The 27797-nt window shown below is 30.9% G+C and overlaps 3 protein-coding genes across 3 annotated transcripts; 1 reads left to right on the top strand and 2 right to left on the bottom strand.

Moving 5' to 3' along the window:
- Positions 1-240: 240 nt before the first annotated feature.
- LOC111706838 (tubulin beta chain) lies at positions 241-1824 on the bottom strand. The gene has a single exon (XM_023479768.1). The coding sequence runs from the start codon at positions 1785-1787 to the stop codon at positions 444-446; it is 1344 nt and encodes a 447-aa protein (XP_023335536.1). The 5' UTR covers positions 1788-1824; the 3' UTR covers positions 241-443.
- Positions 1825-4224: 2400 nt separating this feature from the next.
- On the top strand, positions 4225-12050 carry LOC111706842 (uncharacterized). The gene is made up of 14 exons (XM_023479772.1): positions 4225-4368; positions 5074-5205; positions 5962-6065; positions 7154-7216; positions 7658-7726; positions 8446-8580; positions 8880-9016; positions 9560-9693; positions 9755-9953; positions 10043-10090; positions 10182-10211; positions 10759-10834; positions 11020-11077; positions 11732-12050. Exons 1-14 carry the CDS (start codon positions 4240-4242, stop codon positions 11801-11803), a joined length of 1386 nt encoding a protein of 461 aa, XP_023335540.1. The 5' UTR covers positions 4225-4239; the 3' UTR covers positions 11804-12050.
- Positions 12051-12669: 619 nt separating this feature from the next.
- Positions 12670-27463, bottom strand: LOC111706839 (MATH and LRR domain-containing protein PFE0570w). Its single transcript, XM_023479769.1, has 19 exons — positions 27445-27463; positions 26773-26854; positions 26439-26521; positions 23839-23892; positions 22311-22340; positions 21768-21881; positions 21160-21222; positions 20320-20370; positions 19513-19599; positions 19134-19244; positions 18775-18825; positions 18467-18607; positions 17692-17748; positions 17299-17430; positions 16609-16686; positions 15818-15877; positions 15007-15108; positions 14354-14401; positions 12670-12862 (listed from the first exon to the last, which is right to left on the bottom strand). The coding sequence occupies exons 1-19, from the start codon at positions 27461-27463 to the stop codon at positions 12747-12749; spliced, it is 1479 nt and encodes a 492-aa protein (XP_023335537.1). The 3' UTR covers positions 12670-12746.
- Between the last annotated feature and the right edge of the window lie 334 nt (positions 27464-27797).

The following is a 27797-nucleotide window of genomic DNA, read 5'->3' on the forward strand; positions in this document are numbered from 1 at the left end:
TCTACATCTATTTTTCATATTATAGATCTGTACTCAAGATAAAAAAATGGTTATGAAATTTTTAATTTTTTTGAAAAACCGATGCTATAATGAAGATTGAAAAGTGAAGAAATTTGAGCGGTAAATTAAGCGAGTGTTTAGGAAAAAATCAGTTAAAAACTGCAGTTCATATTAAAATAAAATAAATAAGTTCACTTTTTCTTCAAATATTTATATTGTGGATATAGATAAATTTACCTGTTTCCTTCTTTAATATGTATTTCAAAAGTGATATCAATATATTAGGAATTACTTTAACTCAAATCAATTTTTTTGAGATAGACATTAGTTATTTTTGTAAATAAAATCAAAGTTAATCTATAACTTATGCCTAAAATAGGAAATAAGTATAGCAAATTTTGATGTTTGAATTTTTTAAGTAAAGTAATCATGAACTGTCAACATCAAGCCTCTTCTTCTTCTTCTTCTTCTTCTTCTTCATCAAATACATCTTCTTCTGTGCTAGCTTCTTCATACTGCTGATATTCAGACACAAGATCATTCATGTTTGATTCAGCTTCATGGAATTCCATCTCATCCATACCCTCTCCAGTATACCAGTGAAGGAACGCTTTCCTACGGAACATGGCAGTAAACTGCTCTGCAATTCTCTTAAACAGTTCTTGGATAGCGGTGGAGTTTCCTATAAAAGTCGCCGACATCTTTAACCCACGTGGAGGAATGTCACATACGGCCACTTTGACATTGTTGGGAATCCATTCCACAAAGTAGGGAGAATTTTTACTTTGAATGTTAAACAGCTGCTCATCAACTTCTTTCATCGACATTCTTCCACGGAATATAGCTGCAGCAGTCAGATATTTCCCATGACGGGGATCACAGGCTGCCATCATGTTCTTGGCATCAAACATTTGCTGGGTCAGCTCTGGAACAGATAGAGCTCTATACTGCATGGAACCTCTTGCAGTGAGTGGTGCAAAGCCTGGCATAAAGAAGTGCAAACGCGGGAAGGGAACCATGTTGACTGCCAGCTTTCTCAGATCAGCATTAAGTTGACCAGGAAACCTTAAACAAGTTGTGACTCCAGACATGGTCAAAGACACTAGGTTGTTTAAGTCTCCGTAGTTCGGACTTGTTAATTTTAAAGTTCTGAAACAGATATCGTACAATGCTTCATTATCTATGCAATAGGTTTCATCTGTGTTCTCTACAAGTTGGTGCACAGAAAGAGTTGCATTGTATGGTTCCACAACTGTGTCAGACACCTTGGGGGAAGGAACTACAGAGTACGTATTCATAATTCTGTCAGGGTATTCCTCTCGTAGTTTAGAAATAAGTAGGGTCCCCATACCTGACCCTGTCCCACCCCCCAAAGAGTGCGTCAGCTGAAATCCTTGAAGACAATCACAGCCCTCAGATTCTTTTCTAACAACGTCTAGCACAGAATCAACAAGTTCAGCGCCTTCAGTGTAATGTCCTTTGGCCCAATTATTTCCTGCCCCACTCTGCCCAAACACAAAGTTATCCGGTCGAAACATTTGTCCAGAGGGTCCAGAACGAATGCTGTCCATTGTCCCAGGTTCCAGATCAACAAGCACTGCTCTGGGCACATACTTGCCACCATTAGCCTCATTGTAGTAGACATTTATCCTCTCAAGCTGTAGGGAGGAGTCTCCGTTATAGCTTCCATCAGGTTGAATACCATGTTCATCAGAGATGATTTCCCAAAACTTAGATCCTATTTGGTTACCACACTGCCCCACCTGCACATGCACAATTTCCCGCATCCTTCTCAAATCTCTGGTGTCTGATGACTAAACCTTAAATATATATCGCTTGAGGAAAATAAGATAAGAGTTCAGGCTGACACCGCAATCTCTTATCAGGAATAAACTGCCGATTCATAAAGTAAAACATATTTTTAATACAAATATGAGTTTATTTAAACGGCTTAAACTATATATGCCATATACCAGTTGGCACTTTTATGATAAAACATTTAGATCCTTTTTGCACGTGTGTATAAAGGGTTATATAATACTAGCTGCAAAGTGCGTTACCAGTGAATTAAAAATAAAGTCTAATTTTGAAAAATAAAATTCTATTTTTAAAACTAAAATTTCGAATTTGAAAAAATCTAATTGTTGAGCCTATGTTACCACAAGGGTACCCATGGGTTCCTTAAAAAATGTTCAGCCAAATCGGTCCAGCCGTTTGCCCAGCTATCTAGCTAACATGTATACACATATATACACAATAACAAACAACAAACTGTTGTCCTTTTAAATTCATCCAGCGCATTCAGTTTTTGTGGCAATTATAATTCATTTGTGGAAGCAATAGAATTGAATGAGTTTCAATATATTATATGCATTTTGTTGGATTAAATAATGTAAATTTGAAAAAATAAAAAGTTTACACCATCAGGTTGCAAAGATATAGGGATACAAAAATTTGAGTTTGTTGCATAAAGATTAAATACTCAATTCCTTTTTTTCCAAATATATCACAACAAATCCGTCTGATAAGATATTACAATGTATTCAAAAATGTTAAAATTGTATTAGTAGAGATAAACAAAGAATGTTACACTATGTTTTTGTTATAGTTTAACTAAAGTAAATTAAAATTCGGTGAATTTGGAAAAGTTATAAAATTTGAACAGACGTAAATAGACCAATACTTACAAAGTTACGCAAAAAATAGTGTTTCCCCCCCCCCCCCCCCAGCTGAAAAAAATTTAATTCAAATTCTAAGGAGGAGGAGGGGGGAGGGGGTTGTTGAGTATTATTATAAGTTCCACGAAATAAAGAAATTGAAAGCTGCTTTTTACGAGTCATATTTCTATATGGAGCGTTAACATGTATAAATATATCTCTCTATTACTAGTTAGGTGTTAGATCAGACACATTCTTGTGAAAACATTTTTATTACATATTTTCTCAATCATTTCATGAATATGTATGTATAAATTCTTTTTCTTAATTTTATTTGGTCATTAATCTTTACATACATAAAGTTTATTAATTTGAATTTAGTGTATCAATATATATTGGTAATCTCTGTTTGGGTGTCTATTTGTTTGTTTGTTCGATCATAACTCAGAAACCCCTGGACGGATTTGCCTCAAATTTTGATTGAGGAACTTGGGAGAGCCACAGGAATGTTATTGACTTGGTTTTAAGATTCTACGTCGACCTTAATAGCGAATATTTAGTTTCCCGGTCAAATCATTAAAGTGCGGGTAAACGGCGGGAATAACTATTAGTGACCCGGACAGCGCCGGGTTCCCAAGCTAGTATATATAAGAAATATATATTAGTAATCTCTGTTTGAATGTCCGATCATAAGTGATGAACCTGTGGACCTATTTGTCTCAAATTTGATATGATACCTCGGTATAACCCCTGAGCCAATTTAGATGATTATTTTATTGATTTCAGTACGTTAAATTAAAAAAAAAACGGATTGAAAAGTATTAGCCAGACGTCAATATATAAATCAATAATATATATTTATTTTGTTCTAGAAATAAGGTTTTATAGAATATTGGCTTCTTAGTGTAATTTTTCCATGAATGCATTCAACAACTATTATAGTATATTAATTTTCCAAAAGAACTGGATTAAAAGTACAAAAGGACGGTAAGGAGACGGTTTTTCAAAGTCTTTCTTCCAATGCTACAGTAAAAAAGCATTTTTCCTAGTGAAAATGTCAAAAATAAAAAATGTCAAAAAAATATAATTTTTAAATGACAGATTTGACCAAATATTCAACAGTGATCGGACCTATTCCTTCCCTACAGTCTAATTATTTGACATTGTAAAAAGTTCTATTTTGAAATAGTTCTTTGGAAAAGTGTACCTTAGGAAAATAGGGAAACAAGACACAAATACCTGAAAGCACTGAACATTTGCAAAAATACTAATTTTCTAATCTTTCCCAGATTGTGTAAAATTTGATATTTCAAGTTTTAACTATTTGACCAGAATTCAAAAGATTAAAGGGATTAGAAAATTACAGTTAGGGTAAGAAAATAGTTTATATTTTCATGATAATGATTAATTAAAAAAAGTCCTCTGCGTGGTGCAAAGATTTGATTTTTCAAACTTAAACTATTTGATCATACAGAATTCTTAGTTTGAAATATCAAAGGTCTACGACATCGGGTTGCAAAAATAAAGGATTTGAAAATTTAGAGTTTGTGGCAAAAACTGAATATCTTTGTTCCCATTTTGTATGTTATCTCGTTTATACATTTGTAATTGCACGAGAGGAGTTTTGCTAAACTATTTCAGGTTTAATTCAAAGATTGAATCTAGAAAATATCTCAAACTTGGACCTTTGAGTAAATCAGAAATAATACAGGTAATTTTTAATGGACTGTACAAACAATTTATTGTTAATTCCGGTTGATAAAGGTGTTATCTAACCAACTAGAGCGAGCTGTATAATACGCATATAGATTATACCAGGCAAAATGGTACGGTACACCAAATGAACCAGGTTTAAAAGTGTTCAATTCTAATAATTCCTACATGTTTTTTTGCTATGTAAATGCACAAGTCAAGTTTGGAGATAAACCAAAATTGAAAAGAGAATCAGTTTTCAAAATAATACATATTGATATCTAGTTCATATTAATTGAATAGACAAAGATTTAAGGGATACCGTTGTGAATCGGGAATTGCCATCTTTGTACAGAAGGTCACTTTCCCTCCCTTCAATGAATAATGTTTAAACTCGTTTACTTTGGTTTGGTGGTTCAAGAATTGCTACTTTTGAAAACTTGGCTTTATCTGAAGTATCTGGAATTGTTACTGAGATAGTTCTTTCGACAATACTTTTGAAATATCTAATGTTCTCGAATTTTGACATTTTTAGCAAATGTTTTTTTTTATAAAAATACATGTTGGAATAAAAACATAAAAGTTTTTGAGATTCATTTAAAATGTCTGCATGGATCCTCTCATCTTAATCAGACAAAGCGTTTTAGGGTACCGTTGTAAATCAAACATGCCATTCCATTCATGGAAGGTTATTTTTATATTTCTTTTACTTCTGCATTTTCAGTTGTACACTACTACAAGCATGGAGAAGCATATAGCACCAACCAGAAATCAGAGAAGAGAGCCCCCTGGTGATGACATAGAGGAGATGATAGAGCTAGACAAGAAAGTGTCTGAAAGCCATATTAGGATAGAGGTAATCAAATACGTATTATGATGCTAAATTTTATAAAAAATTAATCTTTTAATGCTCTTCATGCCTCTTTTACTACAACTAATTTTAGCATTTACCTGTTGCTGCTCTGAAAGTCGCCATTTTTAGTCATTCTACATTTTCGCAGATTTTCTTTTGAAATAGGCGCATTTAAATAATTAATGATTGTCGACATTTTTTTATAACTTGTAGGATCAAACATTGATCCTTAATTTAAATTGGAAATCTATTTTAAGCACTTAGGATGATACGACCGCTGAATTAATATTTTTAAGGAGGAGGTATCTGTTGTAGAGGTTGATACAGATTTTTCTGAAATTCAGGAAGATCATATGAGGATAATATGAAATTCAAGAAGAAGGGATAAGGATAGAATTTCAATAATGCTTTTAAGGAGAAGGTATCTGTTGTAGAGGTTGAAATTCATGAAGATGCCATGAGAATACCAAGTGGCCAACTGATATCAGAGGTGATATCTTCTGAGAACGTTGTTAAAGGTTCTATTGATATTCAGGAAGATAAGATGAGATACCGACTGCTGGACTATTATTTTTTAGGAGGAAGTATCTGTCGAAAAGGTTGATGAAGATAGTTCTGAAATCCAGGAACATCAGATAACGATACCACCCTCTTAACTATTATTTTTAAGATGGATAAATCGGCTAGAAAGTTTGTTAAAGTGCTATTAAATTGTAGGAAGATACGATGAGGATAAAGACCACTCAACTTATGTTTAAGGAGGAGGTAAATGTCGAAAAGGTTGATGAAGGTAGTTCTGAAACTCAAGATGATCAGATACACTTCAGATCAGGATACCAACCTTTGAATGGAGTAGAATTTAGGTAAAACATCTTTATAATTCAAACTAAAGATAGCGCTTAGTTAGATATTTTTGTACCGCTAAGTTAACAAATGTTTACAAAACTGCTTTTATAATCGATAATCGATAATTTATAATCGGGCATTTTCATGATTTTGAAGAACAATTTTTTCCACGTTCTGTAAAGACATCCTCATTATCTTATTTTTTCTAAATTTTTTATTCTATATATTGAATTAACAATTGCTGAATTAACGATTGTCAGGGTTGTTAATGATGGTTTATCGTATAAATAATGTGGTCGTTAATAGGAAATCCCATTCATTAATAAATGGATTAAGCCTACCAAGGCTGAGGGGTCTGAATCTATTTATACCCGCCCGGCGCCCCCCATAGAAAAGTCCTTAGAGAATAGGTATAGGGTTGAAATTCATGTTCGTAGCCCAGTTTTTCAAGGCCAGATCATTGAAAAAAAGATTAGATCGATAACTTTTAAAGTTTGGGTGCTAAGGAGGGTAGAATATGCAAAGAAAAGGGTAAAAAAGTAAAAAATATTTTTTTTGTTTATACAAATATCAAAATGTGATTATGTGACACATGTTTCTTCATTCATTTTTCAAGAGCTTTTCAAAAATATAGTTTTTAGGTCTGTAGCTTTAGTCATAAAAAAGTTATTGGCTAATTTAGATTTTTTTACACAGACTGGACTTTTTACCACCCTGTACCCTAACCAGTAACCAATGCATAAAAAACAAATTTACAAAAAATTTCTATTTATTAAAGTCACAACATTTCACGGTGAAAGTGTCAAAAATGAGAGTGCTAGGGGAAAAAATAGAGGGGGGGGGGCACCAAACGCTAATCTAAGTTTTTACAAGCCATTATACATTAAATTTGTTCATGTTTATTTCGTGTAATAGCAATAAACCATACAATAATAACTAACTAAATGAATAAGAAAGAAACTGAGTTTTTGCCACAACTCTGATTTTCTGATCCCAATACCTTTGATAATTCATATACTTTGAAATCTGTTAGATCACATAGGCTATTAAAGGTTTACGTCATCAGGTTGCAAAGATATATTTTCAAACAGAATTGTATATTTAGACCCAGTGCACCTATAATAACTACTTACAAGAACTCATCTACAGCATATACTTGTGGATGCAGGTGAAATGGAATAAACTTTATTATTACCAGTAAACAGTTCTATCACTTCAAATAAAAACCACCAAATACCAATCTCATTAAAAGGAGGAAACCTACGACTTTGTACCCCAAAAAATAAAATGGAAATCCTTAAACAAACTTTATTTTATTTTCTTCAGAAAAAGGAGTTGTCTCTGAAGACATCCAAAAGTTTCTCACATATAATAAATAAATTTTCATAGATTCATTTGAAATTGAACAAAGAACATTGCAATTTTCACAGATTCCCCTCCCCACATTTTTTTCAATTTTAGTCAAAAATGGAATTATTGATGTTATTGTAAGCAATAACATCTTTATATTAAAACAAAAATTGTTAACCAACATTGCGTTCACGGTTTGAAAGATTATTTACTTTGCATTTTTAAGTGAAGCTTTTTAGTCATTTTTTACAATTTTCAGGTCATTTGGCTCAGTGATGCTGATTACAACAGTCATGGCTATAATTATATTATCAGTACACTTCAGTAGGTAAGTTTTGACGGTAATTAGATTGGAATTTTATTTCATATCATCATTTTAATCTAACTTATTTTTCAAACAAAATTTCTTTTCCTTCGACATTCGTGTAGAATAAAATCTCTAACGTTCTGATTGTAATCTTGAATTTAAGGTAAATTATGTTAAATTCAAGTTACTAGGCTTTTTGGGCCCATCTGTTAAATAGTGAACATTTAATCTTTGTATACATTGTAAAACAAAAACAAACAACAAAGTTGCCTGATTAAAAAAATGTTCGCGGATTTTTGAAATTTAATCAAAATCGAATTTTGTCGGAGGCAAAATTTTTTAATTTTGATCATCCATTGACCATGAGCCTTCCCTGGGGTCATGTGAGGTCCAACACACAATTTGGATCCGATCGGTTTTTACGTTTATTGGATACAAACAAACAGGCAGTTTTCGGATTATTTTAACTTAATGTTAGAGTTAGAGTTAGAGTATTTATTTTCAAACACAAAATACAAAATAATAATGCATGATGGTTCAGCTTAAAATAAAACACAAAAGAAAACTGATTATGAGCCAATTAAAAATGTATTGTTTGATAATTTTGTTTTGATCGTATTTGTTGAAACAAAGTATACATATTGAAAACTCAACTAAGAATACATTCAGTGTGTACTGTGTACTGTGTCAGTATAGGGTAAAAAAATTTAAGCATGCGCAGATGATTATTCTGTGTTCAGGCATCCAGACCCTTCAGACTCATCTGAACTATCTGGGTTGTTGGAGTCATCTCAGTTCTTGGATTTAAAATCAGTTAACTCCTTGGAGTCAATATCAACAGGGTCTGAAGATCCTTTGCTAACACAATATCATAGGTAAATGCAAAATATTAAACCAGTAAGTTTAAAGTTTAAAATATAAATCCAGCAAGAAAAAATACCAAATACTGTAAATTAGAGTCACTTATCAAGTAACAATTTAATTTTGAAACGAAACCTTTTAAACCTTTGTTCCTTTGTCTGGTCAAGGATTACATAGAAATATGTGTATCTAATTCATACTTGATCAGATGATGGTTTAAAAGAACTGTTGTGAATTAGACATGACATTCTATTGATGGAGTGTTACTTGAAATTATGTTTACAGTCACTTTAATAGATCAAAACATTTATAGAGAGCTGCATAAAGATGATAAAACGATTGATAAAGATGATACTGAGATGTATAAAGAAGACGCTGAAGAATCATCTGATGTTGGAAATCAGAGCATAATAAAGCAAACACCTCATAAAAGAAAGAACATAATATCAGGTTGGAAATCGGGGGAATTTTAGAGGATCAGGGGGGAGGGTGACTGGTTTTTGTAAACTACAAATAAAGCACAGCGGTTTCGGGATAATCTAAATACATAAATAGGTTCTAACAGCCATATAAAAAAGATTTAGGGGCGTCGGCAGTACGCCAAAACCTTGAATTAGTAAAAGTAGAATGTTGAAAAATCCTATTCTAAACGTTTTCAATGTAATAGCGGGTTTTCAGTGGAAATTCTTAACTAAAACATTACATTTAAACAACTTAGAGACTTCTCTCAAAAAAACATCTTAAGCGGCCAAGCCTTATTTGACATAAAGAAGAGGTTCATGGAATAAACTCATTTTGGCTGACCCCCCCCCCCCCAAGAAAAACTATAATTTTAAATTCCTTTGTAAAGAGCTGGTTTTAACATGGGTCTGTATAAATAAGATTTGAGATTTGCAGAAAACCACGAAACTTGAATATTGTTGCATACAAAAAAAACAGTAGTTGTACGTTAAAAATTACATTTTTTGGGCTTTACACAATTTTTCATATTAGATATTATCATGGAGGATTTGTATACCCCAACAGAAGAAGAAGAAGAGGGTGAAAATCAAACTGTGAATTATGATCTCATTACAAGAAAGGTTTTTGACGAACCTCTTGACGTTTTCACTGAAGTTTACTCAAAGGTGGGAAAAGGATATTTAATAAATATAAAAATAAAGTGTTTTTGAAAACTATTGTTTTCAGATTTCTACCATGAGTCAAGTAACACTATCAATAACAGTAGAAGAGCTATCTACCGATCTTGGAACATCTCATGACAATATTTCCGCAGAATTGGCGCATGGAAAGGAGATGTTGGAGGACCAAAGCAATTTTGCAAAGAATTACACAATGAACCTAACACGACAGAGCACAATCTTTCCTGAAACATTTTTTGATGAAGGTTAATTCATTCCAAATGAATTTAATAACTTTTTTAAGCAAGCTCTTTTAAAAATGAAATTTTTTCATTGCAATCTTTATATTTGACAGAGACAGAAGAATTGGAAGATCTGAAAGGACTCCCAGCACACATAATAGGAAAAAAAACATAAATTTTTTTTTTAAACCAACATTTTCTTCATGACATATTCATTTTTTTACAGTCTATAATTTATAGTTTTTTCTCCAGACAAGTATTTTGAAACAACCACACAGCCAGGTAAAAAAAGCTAAAATTCCGAAAAAAATATAGTTCAGAAATAGCATCATGTATTTGTCCTTTCTAGAATTGTAGTTCTATATTCAAAACATTTTGTTAAGCACATAACTGGTCACTACATCAGTATATACATTAAAAAATTAAAGTTATCATAAATGCAAAATCATAAAGCAATTGTAGGACTGAAAAGTATCTATTTTGCTTGGAATAAAAAGAATGTTTTCTTTAAAATAATTATGGGACTGTCGCTTTAATTCTAAGTATTGACTACATTGTAAAGAGGGGCAGGCATGCCTGATTCACGATAGTGTCATTTATCTGATCAATAGTTCAGTAACATTTTTGTTTTATTTCTAGCATTGTTTTTGTGGTAGAAATCATTGAGTAACTTATAAAGCAACCAAAAATGAAAATAATCACTTTTCAAATTTTCAACAATGTTCATTTAAAGGTTTTATAAGACACCATTGTGACATTCCGCTCTATAAATGGAGGGTCACTTAAAACTATTTCTACAGTCCTATATTTAACAAGATTGATTATTTAGAAAATCCTTCATGTTTCACTAAGGACGGGAACCCCTGCATTTTCCCAGTTCTTTTTGGAGGATTTGTATGGAACAGGTGCTGTCTAAATAGACTTATTTTTCATCAAAGTTAGACTTTTTGAAATAAGATTTAACATGTCAAAAGGTTCAAGTCTTATCTTAGGTATCAATTGTTTTGTTAATAAAATTGTTAAAATTGTGGCCTCTGAAAAATCAAAATTTGACGAATAGTTTCTGTGTTTTACATTTTACTTGTATAAGGTGTATCCCAAGCAGTGGGGGTAGCTGGTGTCCAACATCAATGACAATAGATCATCAGGAATATTATTCAAACCAAATTGGAAATTAACTTTTTCTCTTTTCTAACAATTTTGGCTAACATTACATTTTAAAAGGACTATCAGTGTAATTTCAAGCGATCTCCATACAAAAATATATCTTACAATAATACCTGCCAAACCTTTGACTGATCATCGAGGCCAGAGAACTTCGTTTGTTTTTCTATTTCTCGAAAATCTAGACGGTTTTTGAATAAGGATAAGTTTTTTATCAGTCAAAGATTTAAAGGTTTGTAGATGAACACGCCTACAAATGAAGGGTCCCTTTGAATTACAGTCATTTTAAAAACTGAAGTAACAGCAAGCAAATCCCATTACTTGTACTAGGTGTCCCTATCCGGTATCCCCGAAGGAGCAAGAAAGTAATTATTTTATAATTTTGAAAAAAAAAATACTTTTTCTGAAAAATATCCTTAAAAATTTGTCCCCTTTAAAAAAGTGTAAAACATATTTTCAGACAAATGTCCTGACGGGGTGAAACCTACTCTTAGAATTTTCAAAACTTTTTTTTATAGGTTAAATTCAAATACTTGAAAAAAAGTTATTTGAACATGTAAATTGTGTTATTCATTTTGCAACTTTATTCATTATATTTCATTTAAATTCACTGTTGGTCTGAATGATGACTTGTCCAGTACAACACTTGGAGTTACTGTGATCCTAACAACTGCCATGCCATGCACAAATATGATAAAAAGTTCAACTAAAGAAACTGCACAAGTAACTTCAAGTTACTCCCCAATTGACGGAGTGGCATGGCCTTGAAACCTTTGTCTGATCAAGTATGAATTAATTATATATCCATATTTTATTTTCATTGTGGTTTCTCGGCAATTTTAAAGAAAGATAACACAATGATATCTTTCACTTTATTAATCAGATTAAAGGGAGTGTTCGCAATAAATGAAAGGGTCTTTAGGCTTACGGCGAAAAATTATCGACGCTGATTGCTGCTACTAATCTTACTTCTATCTGTTAAGTCTATGAGGAGAAATTGTTAAAAATACTCTGATCGAAGAAAGTTGCAACATTTATTTCCAAACAAATCCGTCAACCGATAATCATCGATAATTTTTTGAGGTTGAGGTTAATTGCAAGATAAAGAAATTGAGTCTTTGCCACAAACTCTGTTTATATTTTCCCTTTATCTTTACAAACCAATGTCATACCATAGATATTTCAAACTATAAATTCTGTTTGATAAAATAATCTGAGTTTGAAATATCAAAGGTTTACATCATCAGGTTGAACAAATATTAAGATAATAAAATTTAAGTTTGAGACAAAGACTGAATTTCTTGTACATTCTTATATTCATAAAAAGAAAGAAATTTATACAATTTTAGATTTATTATTTATTATTTATCCAACTTTTTGGGCCCTGCAGTTTATAAAAAACTATAAATGTAATTATTATGTAAAATAAAAATAAATAAGTTATTTTTTTATTTTAGTTTTTGTATAACTGCTTTTAGTTACGTATTAATATTGAAAAATGTTATTTAGCTAGTTATGACAGATGTTTTCAATAATTATCTAATTTGTAATGATACTGTAAAACTCTTTGTTCATATAATCATATTATTTTATTCTCGGTTAAAAAAGTGTTATTTTTTAAAGTTATTTCAAATAAGTTAATATTATTTGATATCACAATTTCAAAACGTACAAAAATTTGGCAAGTTTATCATCTACAATTTTCTTGATTTTGATCTGCTTTTCTTTCTCTTTCTCGTCTTTAGTCCCAGGAGTGCTTTTCTTCATTTCTGAAAAAAAACATTATCTTATTAAAAGAGACTGTAAATGTGAATTACAGTGACCCTTTATTAAAATATCTAGATGCCCGATTCACAACGGTACCCTTTACTTGAGGAAACATGAGGTAGATTGACGGTTCTAAATCAGCGTCGAATTCTGTCAACTTTCTTCATCGTATCTAAAGCATAAATTCGCAAGTAATTTTCGAAAGAGACCAAAATTAAATTTGATATGATAAATTTTCAGTTTGAAAAACAAGAAAATCTCATTAACCTGTTCAATATGTTTTGGGGGTACCGTTGTAAATTGGACATGCTATTCTATAAAAATGTGCCACACGTTATCACGTCTTCAGTCCATGGATAAGAAACAAAAAACATTTAATTCAACGGAAATAACTATTTTTATCATAATTAGTTTGGTTTGCAGTGGTAAAGTTTTTAGACTGATATTTTGTTCTTTTTTAAAAGACGTCTTGGCATAGTAATAGTGCCAAGGTAATTTCATAGAAATAAAATGGTACACCTGTCTTGGTACAAGGTTATTTCCGTAAAAAAAAACCTTTTTCTTTGACGAGGAACATTTTGAAAAGTCAATTTTCATTTAAATTAATTGAAAAAAATTCCTAATAAATTTTTTTCCCGAGAATCTGCGCTGCTATAGTTGAACTTACCATTCATGAGTGATATAATTTCAATAAATAAATCAATTTTATTATGATTAACTGAATCCCTTCAGACAATCTCTGTTTTTAGTTATATGATGAAAAGACGAATTTAAAGGTAAAAAGCTATAAGGAATAATTATTTACAACATTAATGACATTCCTCAAATAAAAACATCTGTGTATCATCTCTCATGATATATAATTTTGAAAATATGTACGGTTAAGTAATTTTTTTTATCTTTCAACATATTTCAGAATAACAAGATCAAACCATTATTTCAGAAAAATAAGATCAAACAATTATTTCAGAAAAACAAGATCAAACAATAATTTCAGAAAAAAAATCAAACAATTATTTCAGAAAAACATGATCAAACAATCATTTCAAACAATTATTTCAGAAAAAAAAAATCAAAGAATTATTTCAGAAAAACAAGATCAAACAATCATATCAGAAAAACAAGATCAAACAATAATTTCAGAAAAAAAATAAAACAATTATTTCAGAATAACAAGATCAAACAATAATTTCAGAAAAACAAGATCAAACAATCATTTCAGACAATTATTTCAGAAAAAAAAATCAAAGAATTATATCAGAAAAACAAGATCAAGCAATCATTTCAGAAAAACAAGATCAAACAATAATTTCAGAAAAAAAAATCAAACAATTATTTCAGAAAAACAAGATCAAACTTTCAGAAAAAAAACAAAATCAAACAGTTATTTCAGAAAAACAAGTTCAAACAATAATTTTAGAATAACAAGATCAAACAACATATTTTCTTAACATCAAGATCAAACAACAAATTTCTGAAAAATTTTAGTTTACCTTCAGTTATTTTTTTCTCTGCTACTTCAATATTTTCAACTGAATATTCTAAATTCAAAGGATTAGTTTTACATGCATGTAAAGAATATTTGCTTATAATATTTAAATTTCTAATTCTTATATTTAATTAACCTCATTGTGTAGACCTTTGATATTTTAAACTATGAATTCTGCTAAATCAAAAAGTAAAAATTTGAAAAAGTTGCAAAACACTTTGGGAATGAACAATTAGGTTTTATGGCAGACGTTCATTCCTGTTTGTTAAAATAAATAATTTTAATTCTTTGAATTTTTGAAGAAAAAACTCTTAATATTTAAAAAAGAAACAATTTAAATATCTTAATTTTTCTTTACATGAACTGTAAAAATAAATTCAAGCAAACCCTTCACGTAATCAACGGAAAGTCCAATTCACAACAGTTCCATTACACATTTATTTTAAAAACAATTATAGTTGATATTGTCGCCCGTGACCGCAAATTACATTAACAGAGAACCCACAGTAAAAAATCTATTTTCAGCTAGAAAATCAAAGATTATCTCAATATTTCATTTATCCTCGATTAGATCAATGTTTAAATGGTACTGTTGTGAATTAGACATAACACTATGTAAATGTTTAGTCTTTTAAAAATTAAGAAATCTGAACTTACTTAAAAATTTGGAGAACCATTTCTTGATTTCGTTTTTAGTTTGCTGCTCTTTAGCAGCACTTTGAAGTTTGGATGGATCAGCTGCGTACTGTTTATCATTTTCTGAAAGCTAAAATATGAGAATCAGAGTGGTACAGTACAGTACAGTGGTACAGAAAGATATATTAAATTGGATTTAAGTACGAGTCTGCGATAAAATCTTCATCTTTGGAGTATCATTGGAGACCCCGCTTTTATAGAAGTTGCCCAATACCATCTCATTGGTGACCTCCAGATTTTCATTGGAGACATCCAAATAATCATTGGAAACCCCCAGGATTTCATCGTTAATCTCAAAATTTTCATTGAGAACTCACAATGTTGAATCAGAGACCGCCCACCATATTTTCTTTGAAGATCCCCATATTATTACTGAAAAATCTCTTTGGAGACCTCCAGAATCCCTCGGGAGACCCCTCCCTTCACCCCTAAATGCTCCAGAGACCCTCAGAAAACTAAACTTTCGCAGAAAAAAATTTCTGTATTTTCCGGGGAAAAAAGAGGTTTTCGATAGTTTGCCAATGTTTGTTCTCATACAGTGATATACAGAAAACAATGGGATAGGAAGATGACATGATGACAATATTTTAGAGTATTTGATGTTGTTACAAAGCAAATAATTTTAATAGACATTAATTGAATCACTGATTTTGTTTACACTGCACAATTGCTATTTATTATGCACATTGGACTATTAAAAGTTATAAGTCGTCTTCCTATTTCAAAGTTTTCTGGTTATCACTGTAAATGAATAATGTTTAAGTAAAATTACCTTCCTTCACAACTCTAACAATTGATTTCAGTATGGATTCTGTTTCACTATTTCCAACGACTAAAAATTTTTTTTATCATAATTTTTTTTTTTTTTTAATTCAAAGAAAATGTTTTTTTCCACAAACTAAAATTTTTGAAGCCCTATTTCCTATATTTTTGCAACCCACTGTCGTAGAATCGAGATATTTTAAACTGTGAGTTATGGTAGATCAATTAATCTAAGTTTGAAAAAAAAATCAAACTTGCAGAGGTTGTTAAGATACAGGAATAAGAAAATTAGAGGTTGTGGCAATCAAATGAAATTCCATAGTTTAGCTTTAACAAATTTTTTAAAAACAATTCATTTAAAAAAGTTTTTTATAAAAGATTTACACAAAATTGTATGAACTAACAGTATTCCCTTTCCACTTATATTAGACTCTTACATAACTTTGCCCCTAGCTGACATGAGAGTCACCCCCCCCCCCTTTATTTTTTTAAATTTAAACTATTTGATTTAACAAAATACAAAGTCTGAAATATTAAAGATTCGTTTGCAAAGATATGGGGCCGGGTTAACAAATCAGAGCTTTTGGCAAGAACTCCTTTTTAAATCATGAACATTCAATTTTGAATTTTGATATTTTATTTAAACTTGATTTAGATTTGAAATATCAAATATATGAAAAATTCAGGGTTTTTGCAAGAACGCAGTTTCTTTGAACTAAATAGTCAAGAAGCAAAACTTTTGATCGCACTTCACAAAGGAACCGACTAAGCGTAGATTACAAAGTTATTCTCTCAGCTCACCTTTCTTGATTCTTTCTAAAGATTTAGATTGTGTCGCCATGTAAGCATCTAGATCTAAAGATGCCATATCATCATGACCTAGTAGGAAAAAGTTAACAACAAATATAGTGCCATACCTAATTAATGTATGTTATTAAGTAAAAACTAAAAAGTGTGGTAGGAATGCAATTATAGAATTAAAATTTGCAATTATGGTAACATTTTTAAAAAGTGCTCAGAACTCAAAACTTTTGGGTTGTAAATCTTGGGACCAAGCATTGATGAGAAAAAATAATATTTAAAAAAAACGATCGTTTCGTTTTGGTTTTTTCTTCGTCGTTTTCAAAACGAAACGATCGTGAGCTAATTCCCTTATCAAATCAACAATAGTAAATTTTATATTTAAAAGATATCAAAGTAGGGTAGCAAATTTTTTTTTTAATAATCGTAAAATGTTTGATACAGTGACAACCAGAAAACTGTGGAATAGGAAGACGACATCAACGCAATAATTTAGTGTATGTGAATTCTTGATGTTGTTACCAAGCAAATACTTGTATTTGTAATTTTTGAAGTGAGATGGGTCTGTTTACAGTTCACAATTGCTGTTTATCATGTTCTTTGGACTATTTAATGTCATAAATTGCAGAGTCTAAAGTCGTCTTCCTATTCCAGAGGTTTCTGGTTCTCAATGTTATTAACAAAAAATACCAAATTTATTGGTGTTTAAGTTTTCAGTAGGTTCTTCTTGTTTTTCCTTTTTATGTGCTGCATCTTGTGTTTCATGTTTCAGCTTGGAGTCAACATTATATTTACTGTAAATATCAACCTTACTCCTCACTTCTAAAAAAGGGTTTTTACTACTTGATACTTCTGACAAAAATATAAAGTAAAAATTCACAATGGTACCCATGAAAACTCAATCTGATAAATAAGATATCAATGTTTTTTTTACTAAAAAATTCTTATTTTCAATAGGAGTTTCTCTAAAAAATACATGGACATGGAGGGTCACTTGAAATCAGATGAATTATGAAAAATCAGAAGAGGTTCGCTGGCACTTCTTAAAAGAAATTAATAAATGATTTTTAAATAAATACCTACCTTGTTCTAATTGTTTCTTAATTGATGGCTCATTGTCCTTATAGTCCCCAGCAATATCTAAATATAAATGGTTGAGCTACGTAAACTTTGTTAAATCACTTCTATTTGAATATAAATAGTTGAGCAACGACAACTTAAAACACTTCCCTCCAACTTTAACTACAAACTAGAGAAGTGGTTTAATTAAAACACAGTTCAACTTCTAAACTCACTAAATAAATTACAGAAAAGCCAATTTTCTGAGATTCAAACAATTATTGTATATGCATCTATATATAAATACTTTGCTTGTCTGGGTGTCTGTAATGTGTATCCAACAAACGTGAAAACGTCTAAACCGATCGGGCCTTAATTTTGTTTGGGACCTCACATGACCCCAGGGAAGGTGTATGGATGATTAAAATTCGATTTTAAATAAATTTAAAAAATCAACAAAACTATTTTACAAAATCCGCGAATTTTTTTTATTGTTTTACAGAGAAAATGTTCACAGTCGAAATAGAAGATGGGCGCAAAGCTCCCTGAAAGCCTAGTTTTATATTATGCAGTCACGTTAAATCAAATAGATTTTTCGGTACTTATAAAAAAATAAACATTTATTTTGGTTTCTGCAAAAATGGTTTGAAATGAATTCATCTTAATTCTAGTTCTAGAAATATGCAACAATCACTCGCACATGGATTTCACGCTGTGAAGACTAATGCAGTAAAAGATCAGAAAAAAATAAAAAGTTTCATAAAAAATCGGACATGTCGTTGTGTCACTCATATGTCACCTGAAATGTCGCCGACAGTCTTCAACTTTTTTGTAACTTCTTTTTCTTTTTCGTTTTCACTTTTATCAGATGCATCTTTTATCTCATGATTTAGTTTTGAATCCACATTGTATTTACTGTAGATATCCGTCTGCTTCTCTTCTTGTAAAAAACAGATAAAATTTAATTTTAAAAAGTGAAAATTCCACATTCTTCTGAAAAGAGAAACCTCCAGTGATTACTGGACATTTGGATGAAGGGGGGGGGGGTGTTAAGGCTGTTTTGATAAGAATTCACTAAAAATAAATAATTCATTTAAAAAGAGATACCTTGTCCAAACTTTTTCTTTATTGATGGCTCATTGTCTTTATAGTCCAGAGCTAAAAAAGATCCAGAATTAAGTTATTAAAAAAATAAAAAGTCATTTTATTCTGGTTTATATATTGCAAACGTTTTGATCTTAATCCCATTATTTTCTTATTTAATATAATACTAGCTTGGGAACCTTACTTTATCCGTCGTTCTACCGAGTTCCTCAATGAAAATTTTAGGTAAGTCAGTTAAGAGGTTCATGAGTTATGATCAGACAAACAAACAGACTGACACAGTGACAGACAGAAGGACAGATGAAAGAACACCCAAACAGAGAATTTTACTTTGAATTTATTGGTTCAGAGTTGTTGATTACCTCCCACATCTTTGTAACTGTCATACTCTTCTTCATTGTCGTTAATGTTTTCATCGTCGTCTTCAGAATCATCATCATCTTCTTCTTTATCATCTTTATTATCTACTTCACCTTTATCAATTTTATCATCTTTATCAATTTTATCATTTTTACCAATTTTATCTTCTTTATCATCTTTGTCTTCATCAGTTTTATTTTCAAGTTTGTTTGTTTTAGTTTTCAACTCTAAATCACATAAAATTATCATCTTTAAAACGACCTTTTCTTCTACATTTTTAATCAGATGAAAATTTCAAGGGTACCGTTGTGAATCAGTGAGCCCCTTTTTAATGAAGGGTCACTTGAAATTACGCTTACAGTCCCTTTATTGAATATGTACCTGGGTCTACAAGGTGGTTTGCAGTTTCATGAATTAACTTAGAATCAACTTTAAACTTGTCATAAATACTTCCTACGTGCCCAACTTCTAAAATATCATTATAGTTTATAGTTTTCTTGAATATTATGTGTATGAAACTATTATGTACTTTATCATTCATACTGACTTCATTGTGAATTTTATTATAGACGTGCTGTAAGTAATCATTGTGCTATAAAGTAAATTTAGCTACAGTACATGTATTATAGCACCGTGCTATAATGATAAATTAGCTGTTATTGTCATAGAACCTTGCTAAAAAACATTGATTGGTTCGCGGATTTTCAAAAAAAAATCGGATATTCCTATGATTTTTTCAGTTAAAATAATAATAAAAATGAAATTAACTTTAAATTATTATTTCTGCTTTTAAAAATCTTATTTTATTCAAAACATAACCAGTATATGTTCACAAACATATCATAAAATGACCTATAGCATTACTATTTTGGCAGGACTTTCTATTATGTTTTCATTTTAATTTCTCGGGCCAAAATATAATCTAAAAGGCTTAATAAAGGGAAAATGTCTACCCAAAACTTTAAACCACTGCAAAGCACAATAATAGTGTTAAAACTAGTTATTACGCTGCTTTGTGCCTAAAAATAAAATTAGCATGGTGAGAATCTCCATGGATGAAAATTGCGCGCATTGTACATTTTGAATAACATGTTAATTTTTCACTTTCAGCTTTTCCATCCAACTTGTTTTTAAAGCTAAAGATATTTTTTTTTCAAATGTTAAAAAACAAATTCTAATAAAAATTACCAATTGTCTCAGGGTCTGCAATTCTGTTGCTTTCTTCTTTTTTATAATCATCTCAACAAACAAACAATGTTAGTATTTAAATAGAGAGCACTGCACTCATTCATTTAATCAAGAAAGATTAAAACTCCTTAATTTATGATAAAATCTTTAATAAAGAGACTTTAAGCGTAATTTCAAGTACCCTCCATGCAAAGATGGCATTGACCGATTTACAACGGTACCCTGGAAACCTTAATCTAAGCTGAAAATCTGAGCTGAAAACAAGCAGTATTTAATCTTAAGATTAAGAAAAAGAGAGATTCAAGCATTAATCCCGATATCCACCATTCAAAAGTTCCCAGCTCTTATAAAAAATGCGGAAGAAACCCGTCGATTTTTGACTCAAATTTTTCCATTGCTTCTTGTAGTAATGCACAGGTCAGTTTCGCAGAGAAACCGCAAATGAAAATGAAACGTTTAAAGCAACAAAAAAATGGATATCTAATTCATCCTTAAAAGGGGTGTTTGCGAAAAATGAAAATGAGTATAGGCTTACGGCGAAAAATAATCGCTTTTTATTGCTAATACTAATTTTACTTCTATCTATTGCGTCTATAATGAGAAAATTGTTTAAAACGACTTGCACCGAATTGAGAAAGTCGGATCGTAAAAAAATCAATTTAATATCTGCAAATAAAACGCTTTAGATATTAATGATTAAATCTTGATCAAATATTGATGATCAAATCTTGAAAAAATAAAGCTTTTAATGGTACTGTTGTAAATCGGGCATTGCAATCTTAGCATTGAAAGTTACAACAAAACTACGCTTACAGTCTCTTTCTAAAAATGTGAATGCACCTTCTGTTGTAGTTCTTTGCAGAGGATGATCAGATTTAACTATATTCTTCGCAGGTTCAGGATCTAAATCAATTTTGTTAGCTCTAATCATACAGGTTTATCCACAAAAGATGAGATTTTAAAGATGTCAACAGAAACTCTTAGATTTTGAAGATCACAAGGTTCGATTAAATCTTCTGTTTTTTAGTAGATTATCGATAGATTTGGCAAAGAAAGAAACAAGTTACAGAGAATCATTAATGGAAGGAAACAGAAAGTATAAAATCTTACAGTCGTCTCTGAAGTCTCATCCCTTGTGGGTAACCCTGTATTTTGTTTTTAACATTAATGTTAATAAACAAATCACAAAAGTAGTCCCTTAACTTTTGTCTGAGAATTAAAAATTATAAAATGAAATAATTCTAATAGATAATTTTTTAACAAATTCAAATGTTACGTTTATTCAAAGAAATTCAAATTCAGATTTTTTAATCCACATATCTCTGATCGTAGATCTTGATTATTGTTACTGCATAAGGAAAAGTTAACAAAGACAAAAAGAAAGATTTAAAAAACTAGAATTAGTGGCGATTAATTATTTTCTTTCGCAAATAATGTTTAAACTGTACTTTTGCTGAGTGCTGCAAAAATCTCTCTCTCTTTCTTCAAACCATCTTCAGTCTGATGAACAAGTTTGGACCCGACTTTGAACTTATCATAAATAGTTAGTTGGTCGCCAAAATCTAAAATATTAATTTATATTCTAATTGCAGTTCACATTAAGTAACACAATTTTTTTAAATAAGAATTAAAATAAAGTTTTTAAACCCCCACTTTTGCAATATCATTGTGTAAAATTCAGATATTTCAAACTCTAAAAGTTTGATCTAGGGTTTTCAACCCAAGTGGAATTTGCTTGGGCGCACTTGCAATTCCGTAATGTAATTCTGTGCAATTTCGCACATTTCGAGCACAATCACACGCAATTCCGCACAATTCATCGCAATTTCACTCAACAGAATTCCGATTGGAAAACCTATTTTGATCTGATCGAATTTATAGTTTAAAATATCAAAGGTCGCTATTAAAGTCATTTGCGGGTAACCCTTTAGTTGTAATTTATTCAAATCCAAATTGTAAAAATAATATAAAAACTAAAAAAAAAACATTACCAAACGCATCATAGTAGTCCTCTCCACCCTCTTAAACAACCAAATATGAAAAGAAAAAATATTAAAAATAAATTTTCTTTTTCTCCTTCATTACATTAACTAAAGAGAGTTTGCAGAATTTAACTACATTGTGGGTTGGGGGACAAGGGCGGTGTGAGATATTTTTAGCCCCCCCCCCTCCCTCCCCCCCCAAAATAAAAATATTATTTTATTGCATATTAAAGCAAACCTTCATAAATGTCATGGCTATCAGATTTACAAATGTGGTTTGTTTATAACCATTTATATTATGAGACAAGTTAGTTTATAACCATTTATATTATGAGACAAGTTTGTTTATAACCATTTATATTATGATACAAGTTTGTTTATAACCATTTATATTATGAGCCAAGTTTGTTTATAACCATTTATATTATGAGACAAGTTTGATTTATCGGAACTCGTTAGAAAGAGAATCGAGAAATTATTAACACTCTGAATATGCCAAAATGTATGACCGTATTAGGAAAATTCCAAGACCGATTGCCATATGTACTAGAGGAGGTCATCGATTTACTTTTTTGATGTTACATATTGGAACAAACCAACCATGGTTTTAATAAAGTCCAAATATGAAAAAAATTGGGCCAGCACCAGCAGTCTTCGTCGGATTGCATTTCTCAATATACAGCTAAAATGTAAGCCAAAATTTTCCCAAAATAACGGTTTTTTTTACTAATCTTTTCAATTTGAACTTTAAATAAAATTTGCGAGCATCAGACCCCCCTCCAAAAATTCCAAATACACATTTAAGACTTTGTTGATTTTTTAGTGTTTATGTTTTGATTGCAAAGTGTTTACTAGAGATCAAATTACACGTTGAACTAAAACAGATGGAGTCTGTAAAGTTTGAGCGAAATTACTGGTATACGACTTTGTGACCTTGTAGCTCCGCTAGTTTTGATTTTACGCCCATGTCTAAGAAAAGCAAATTTATTTAGTTACATTTTCAAAAGTTCAAAACATGTTAGTTCTTGCACCATAACTCTTCAATAAAAGAAGTTATAATCGAGAACATATAAGATTTGAATTGTACTTGCAATGTTCTTAAGTTTTTAAGCAAAATATCTCGGTAATGCACTTATATGTAACTAGCTGAAGGGCCCGGCGTTGCCCGTGGGAATAAATTGATTTTTTTATTGTAAAAAAACAATTTCGATTTTTTTAGCCTATAGCATCCCCCGGCCACCCATGAGTGTTCACAAAAAATGTCAGCCCAATCGGGCCAGCTGTTTGGCCGGCTATACGCAACATATATACGAATGTCCTTTTTTTGTTTTTACAGATGTTATAAATTCTTATAAATGTTCCTCTTCCCTGTTTGTCTGACAGTGACAAAAATGTTACAAAATTTTGCATTCAGAATAACAAAACATGACCTTCAAATTAGAAAATATAAAAATGATTCTTTACAAAAACGGTTCTGTATTCTTCGCTTATTTCCCATGTTTATTGGGACACTTTGTATAAAAAGAGTAAATGATACCTGAGCCCGTTGTATATTTAGATTCAGGTATAACTAACAGTTTCTCAAGCTTATCTGGAAAAATGAACAAGTAAAAGGTTTTTTTTTGATTTAGTATCAGTATGATATTGTTAACATGTATTGGTATGATATTGTTAACATGTATTGGTATGATTATAAATATGTAATTATAGTATGATATACAGTTGCTCCAGGACCGGCCGCTTTAGCGGACCTAAGCAGGGTGATCTCTATGCACAACCCCTAATCCCTATCCTCAACCTCAACCGTTTCTCGGTGACCAACGCTGGCGGTTTCAATTTGATTTCACTTAGCTGAACAGCTGAAATATATAAAGTAAGAACCAAGAAACTCTGAAAGAAGAAGAAAATGAAAATGGTAATAACGGTTCTCACTGAATAGTTGTAATTTGGAAAATGTGGCATGGATTGGGTGTTAGCTTGGTGGGGTTGGTAACCGCAAAAAAAGTTCTTGAAACAAAGTTTCCAGAAAAAAGTCCTAATATTTCGCACTGATAAAGTCCCCTGCTACAAAATCTTACTCAAATCGTTCATTAACAGCCTGCAAAATCAAGTATGATGATTGTACGTGAAATGGTTCACTGACTATATAGGGTTAAAAACGACTTAGGGTCAAACGACATAGGATAAATCGACATAGGGTTTAACGACATAAGGTCAAACGACAAACATTCAAAAACGCGACAAAGGACTAAACAACAAAGGGTCAAAATGGAAAAAAATATTTTAAGTATTATTTCAGGGTTTGGTCAGGTTACAATTTCTGGGCCGAGCGCTGCGGCTTTGACTGGTTAGGGGGCCGAGCGCTTTGGCTAGTAGTTCAAATGAACATAAAACATATCATAAAAATATGTATTATTTCAGGGCTAGGTTATAGGTTAAGACAAATTCTGGGCCAAGCACTGCGGCTAGGACAGGATAGGGGCCGAGCACGGCGGATACTTGTTCTAATGAACATAAAAATAGTTCAAATTAACCAACTGTTGTTTTACCCTTTGTCGTGTTTTGACTCTTTGTCGTTTGACCTGAGGTTGTTTGACCCCATGGCACTTGACCATAGGTCGTTTGACCCTATGTCGGTGAATCTGTGAAACTGGAGATTTCAAATTGTAGCATTAAACTAAGCAATTTTGACTAGTAAACAAATCCATTAGCTTTACAGGGTTTTGTATGAAAACTTTTTTTTTCAAATTGCCTGGAGGGAGAGTCAACAAAAGAAGAAATTGGAGAATGAAGGAGCTAGGAAGAAAAGATGACAAGAATTGTTAAAACAACATTTTTTGTGTGATCTGTGCCAAAAAATTAAAAAAAAAAATTAAAATTTGATAAAAATAAATGTTAAAAAATGTATTAGTATGATATTGTGAACATGTTTTGGTGTAATATTGTGAACTTGAATTGGTATGATATCATGAACATGTATTGGTATAAGATATAATGAATGCATGTATTGGGATGATAGCATAAACATGTATTGTTATAAGAAATAATGAATGCATGCATTGGTATGATAGGATGAACATGTATTGGTATAAAATATAATGAATGCTTGTATTGGCGATGATATCATAAACATGTATTGGTATAAGATATAATGAATGCATGTATTGGTATGATATCATAAACATGTACTGGTATAAGATATAATGAATGCATGCATTGGTATGATAGGATGAACATGTATTGGTATAAGATATAATGAATGCATGTATTGTTATAAGATATAATGAATGCATGTATTGGTATGATATCATAAGCATGTATTGGTATAAGATATAATGAATGCATGTATTGGTATGATAGGATGAACATGTATTGGTATGATATTATGAACCTGTATTGGTATAAGATATCATAAACATGTATTGGTATGATATCATGAACATGTATTGGTATAAGATATCATAAACATGTATTGGTATGATATCATGAACATGTATTGGTGTAAGATATAGTGAATGCATGTATTGGTATGATATCATGAACATGTATTGGTATGATATCATGAACATGTATTGGTATAAGATATAATGAATGCTTGTATTGGTATGATATCATAAACATGTATTGGTATAAGATATAATGAATGCTTGTATTGGTATGATATCATAAACATGTATTGGTATGAGATATAATGAACCTGTATTGGCATGATATCGTAAACATGTATTGGTATAAGATATCATAAACATGTATTGGTATGATATCATAAACATGTATTGGTATGATATCATAAACATGTATTGGTATAAGATATCATAAACATGTATTGGTATGATATCATGAACATGTATTGTTATAAGATATAATGAATGCTTGTATTGGTATGATATTATGAACATGTTGGTATAAGATATCATAAACATGTATTGGTATAAGATATAATAAATACATGTATTGGTATAAGATATCATAAACATGTATTGGTATAATATTGTGAACATCTATTTATTCCACAATGTACATGCACCCTTAAGGATGATAAAAAATCCATATTTTTCAAGTTGAAAATAAAGTGGTATTGGAAACCATGTGATGTCATGCATGGGCATGGCCTACTTGAAGTTTAGAGAATCCTACCTACATATTTTTTGTCAATCTCTAGTTGATACTTAGAACCATTTGCCAGCTGAACTAAGTGTTTAGGATCACTTTCTGAGAAACTAGGATGCCAAGTTTTTTTTTAAGCTGAAGGACATGTGGTCGAAATTTTAATTGAGCGCCCTCTTATAGAGTGGCATGTCTGATTCACAAGAGTATCCTTTAAACCTTTGTCTTATCAAAAATTATGAAGTAGTCCCAAAAAATGTAAATTAGTGCTCCAAGTGGGTCCTACAGGGGCATTAATATGTGAATGCCAAATTTTTTTTTTTAAAGCACACACTTTTTTTTGGCAACCTTTTCCTTTAAACCCCTTTCATATTCACAACCCCTCGCAATTGATTCCCTTAATTCACTGAAGAACTCACAGAATCTGCTGACCAGCTGATTATTTACTTACTTTTCATATTCTTAGTTGCAGCATCCCTACTTCAAATTCAAAGCTATAAGGTAAAAACAGTATGCAGTATACTTGAAGATAGTGGTTCAGATAGATAGTAATTTAAACAAACAAAAGGTGATGTCAGAGAATATCTACAGGGTGTCCCACGAAACATGACAGTTGGTAAATAGTTCAGAATGTTTTCTTCCATAATTTGTTAAGTTGTTTAATAACAAAGACAATATTGAAAATATCATATAGGAGTCAAATTATAGCAAATTAATTTCAAAGTAAAATATACTTGAGCAAAAGATTTTTAAACGAAAGAAACTGCAAACAACCGTTAGTATCTAATACACTGTATGGAAGACGACACTCAAAACTATTTACCAACTGTTATGTTTCGTGGGACACCCTGTATATAAATTGGTTAACTGATTTGGAAGTAAAACATTTGTATGGAGTACAATTCTTTAAAAAGAAAAAATGCATCAAAAATGCAATTGTTGAATTTCAAAGTCTAAAAACGAAATAATGTGAAGTACTACAGGCCACAGGGTAGTAGTTAAAAAATTCATGACTTAAAAAAAAAAGTTTGATCACATTCTTTAGAGCCAGGCATCCCTGAACTGCATTAAGCTGGTTAAATAGTAGAAACACAAGAACATTGCTTTATATACTAACTAGCTAATCAATTAAATTTCAATAAGTTCAATTATTCTAAAATATTTTAGATGTTTATTCATATAGCATATTAAATAAAAGCTATAAATTCAAAGAACATATCATTTTACATATTTCATTATGTAGAGTTTTGGCTACCCAAAAAGTGTGTGTGGGGGGGGGGGGGNTTATTTCGTACAGCCATAATTTTAAAAGCTGTCGTGGTCTTAAAACGTTTTGACCTTTATGCACTAATCATAACCTGTTGCTATTGTAACACTTATTTAAAGCAT

Source organism: Eurytemora carolleeae, unplaced genomic scaffold, assembly GCF_000591075.1.
Source record: "Eurytemora carolleeae unplaced genomic scaffold, Eaff_2.0 scaffold759, whole genome shotgun sequence".
NCBI classification, from domain to species: domain Eukaryota; kingdom Metazoa; phylum Arthropoda; class Copepoda; order Calanoida; family Temoridae; genus Eurytemora; species Eurytemora carolleeae.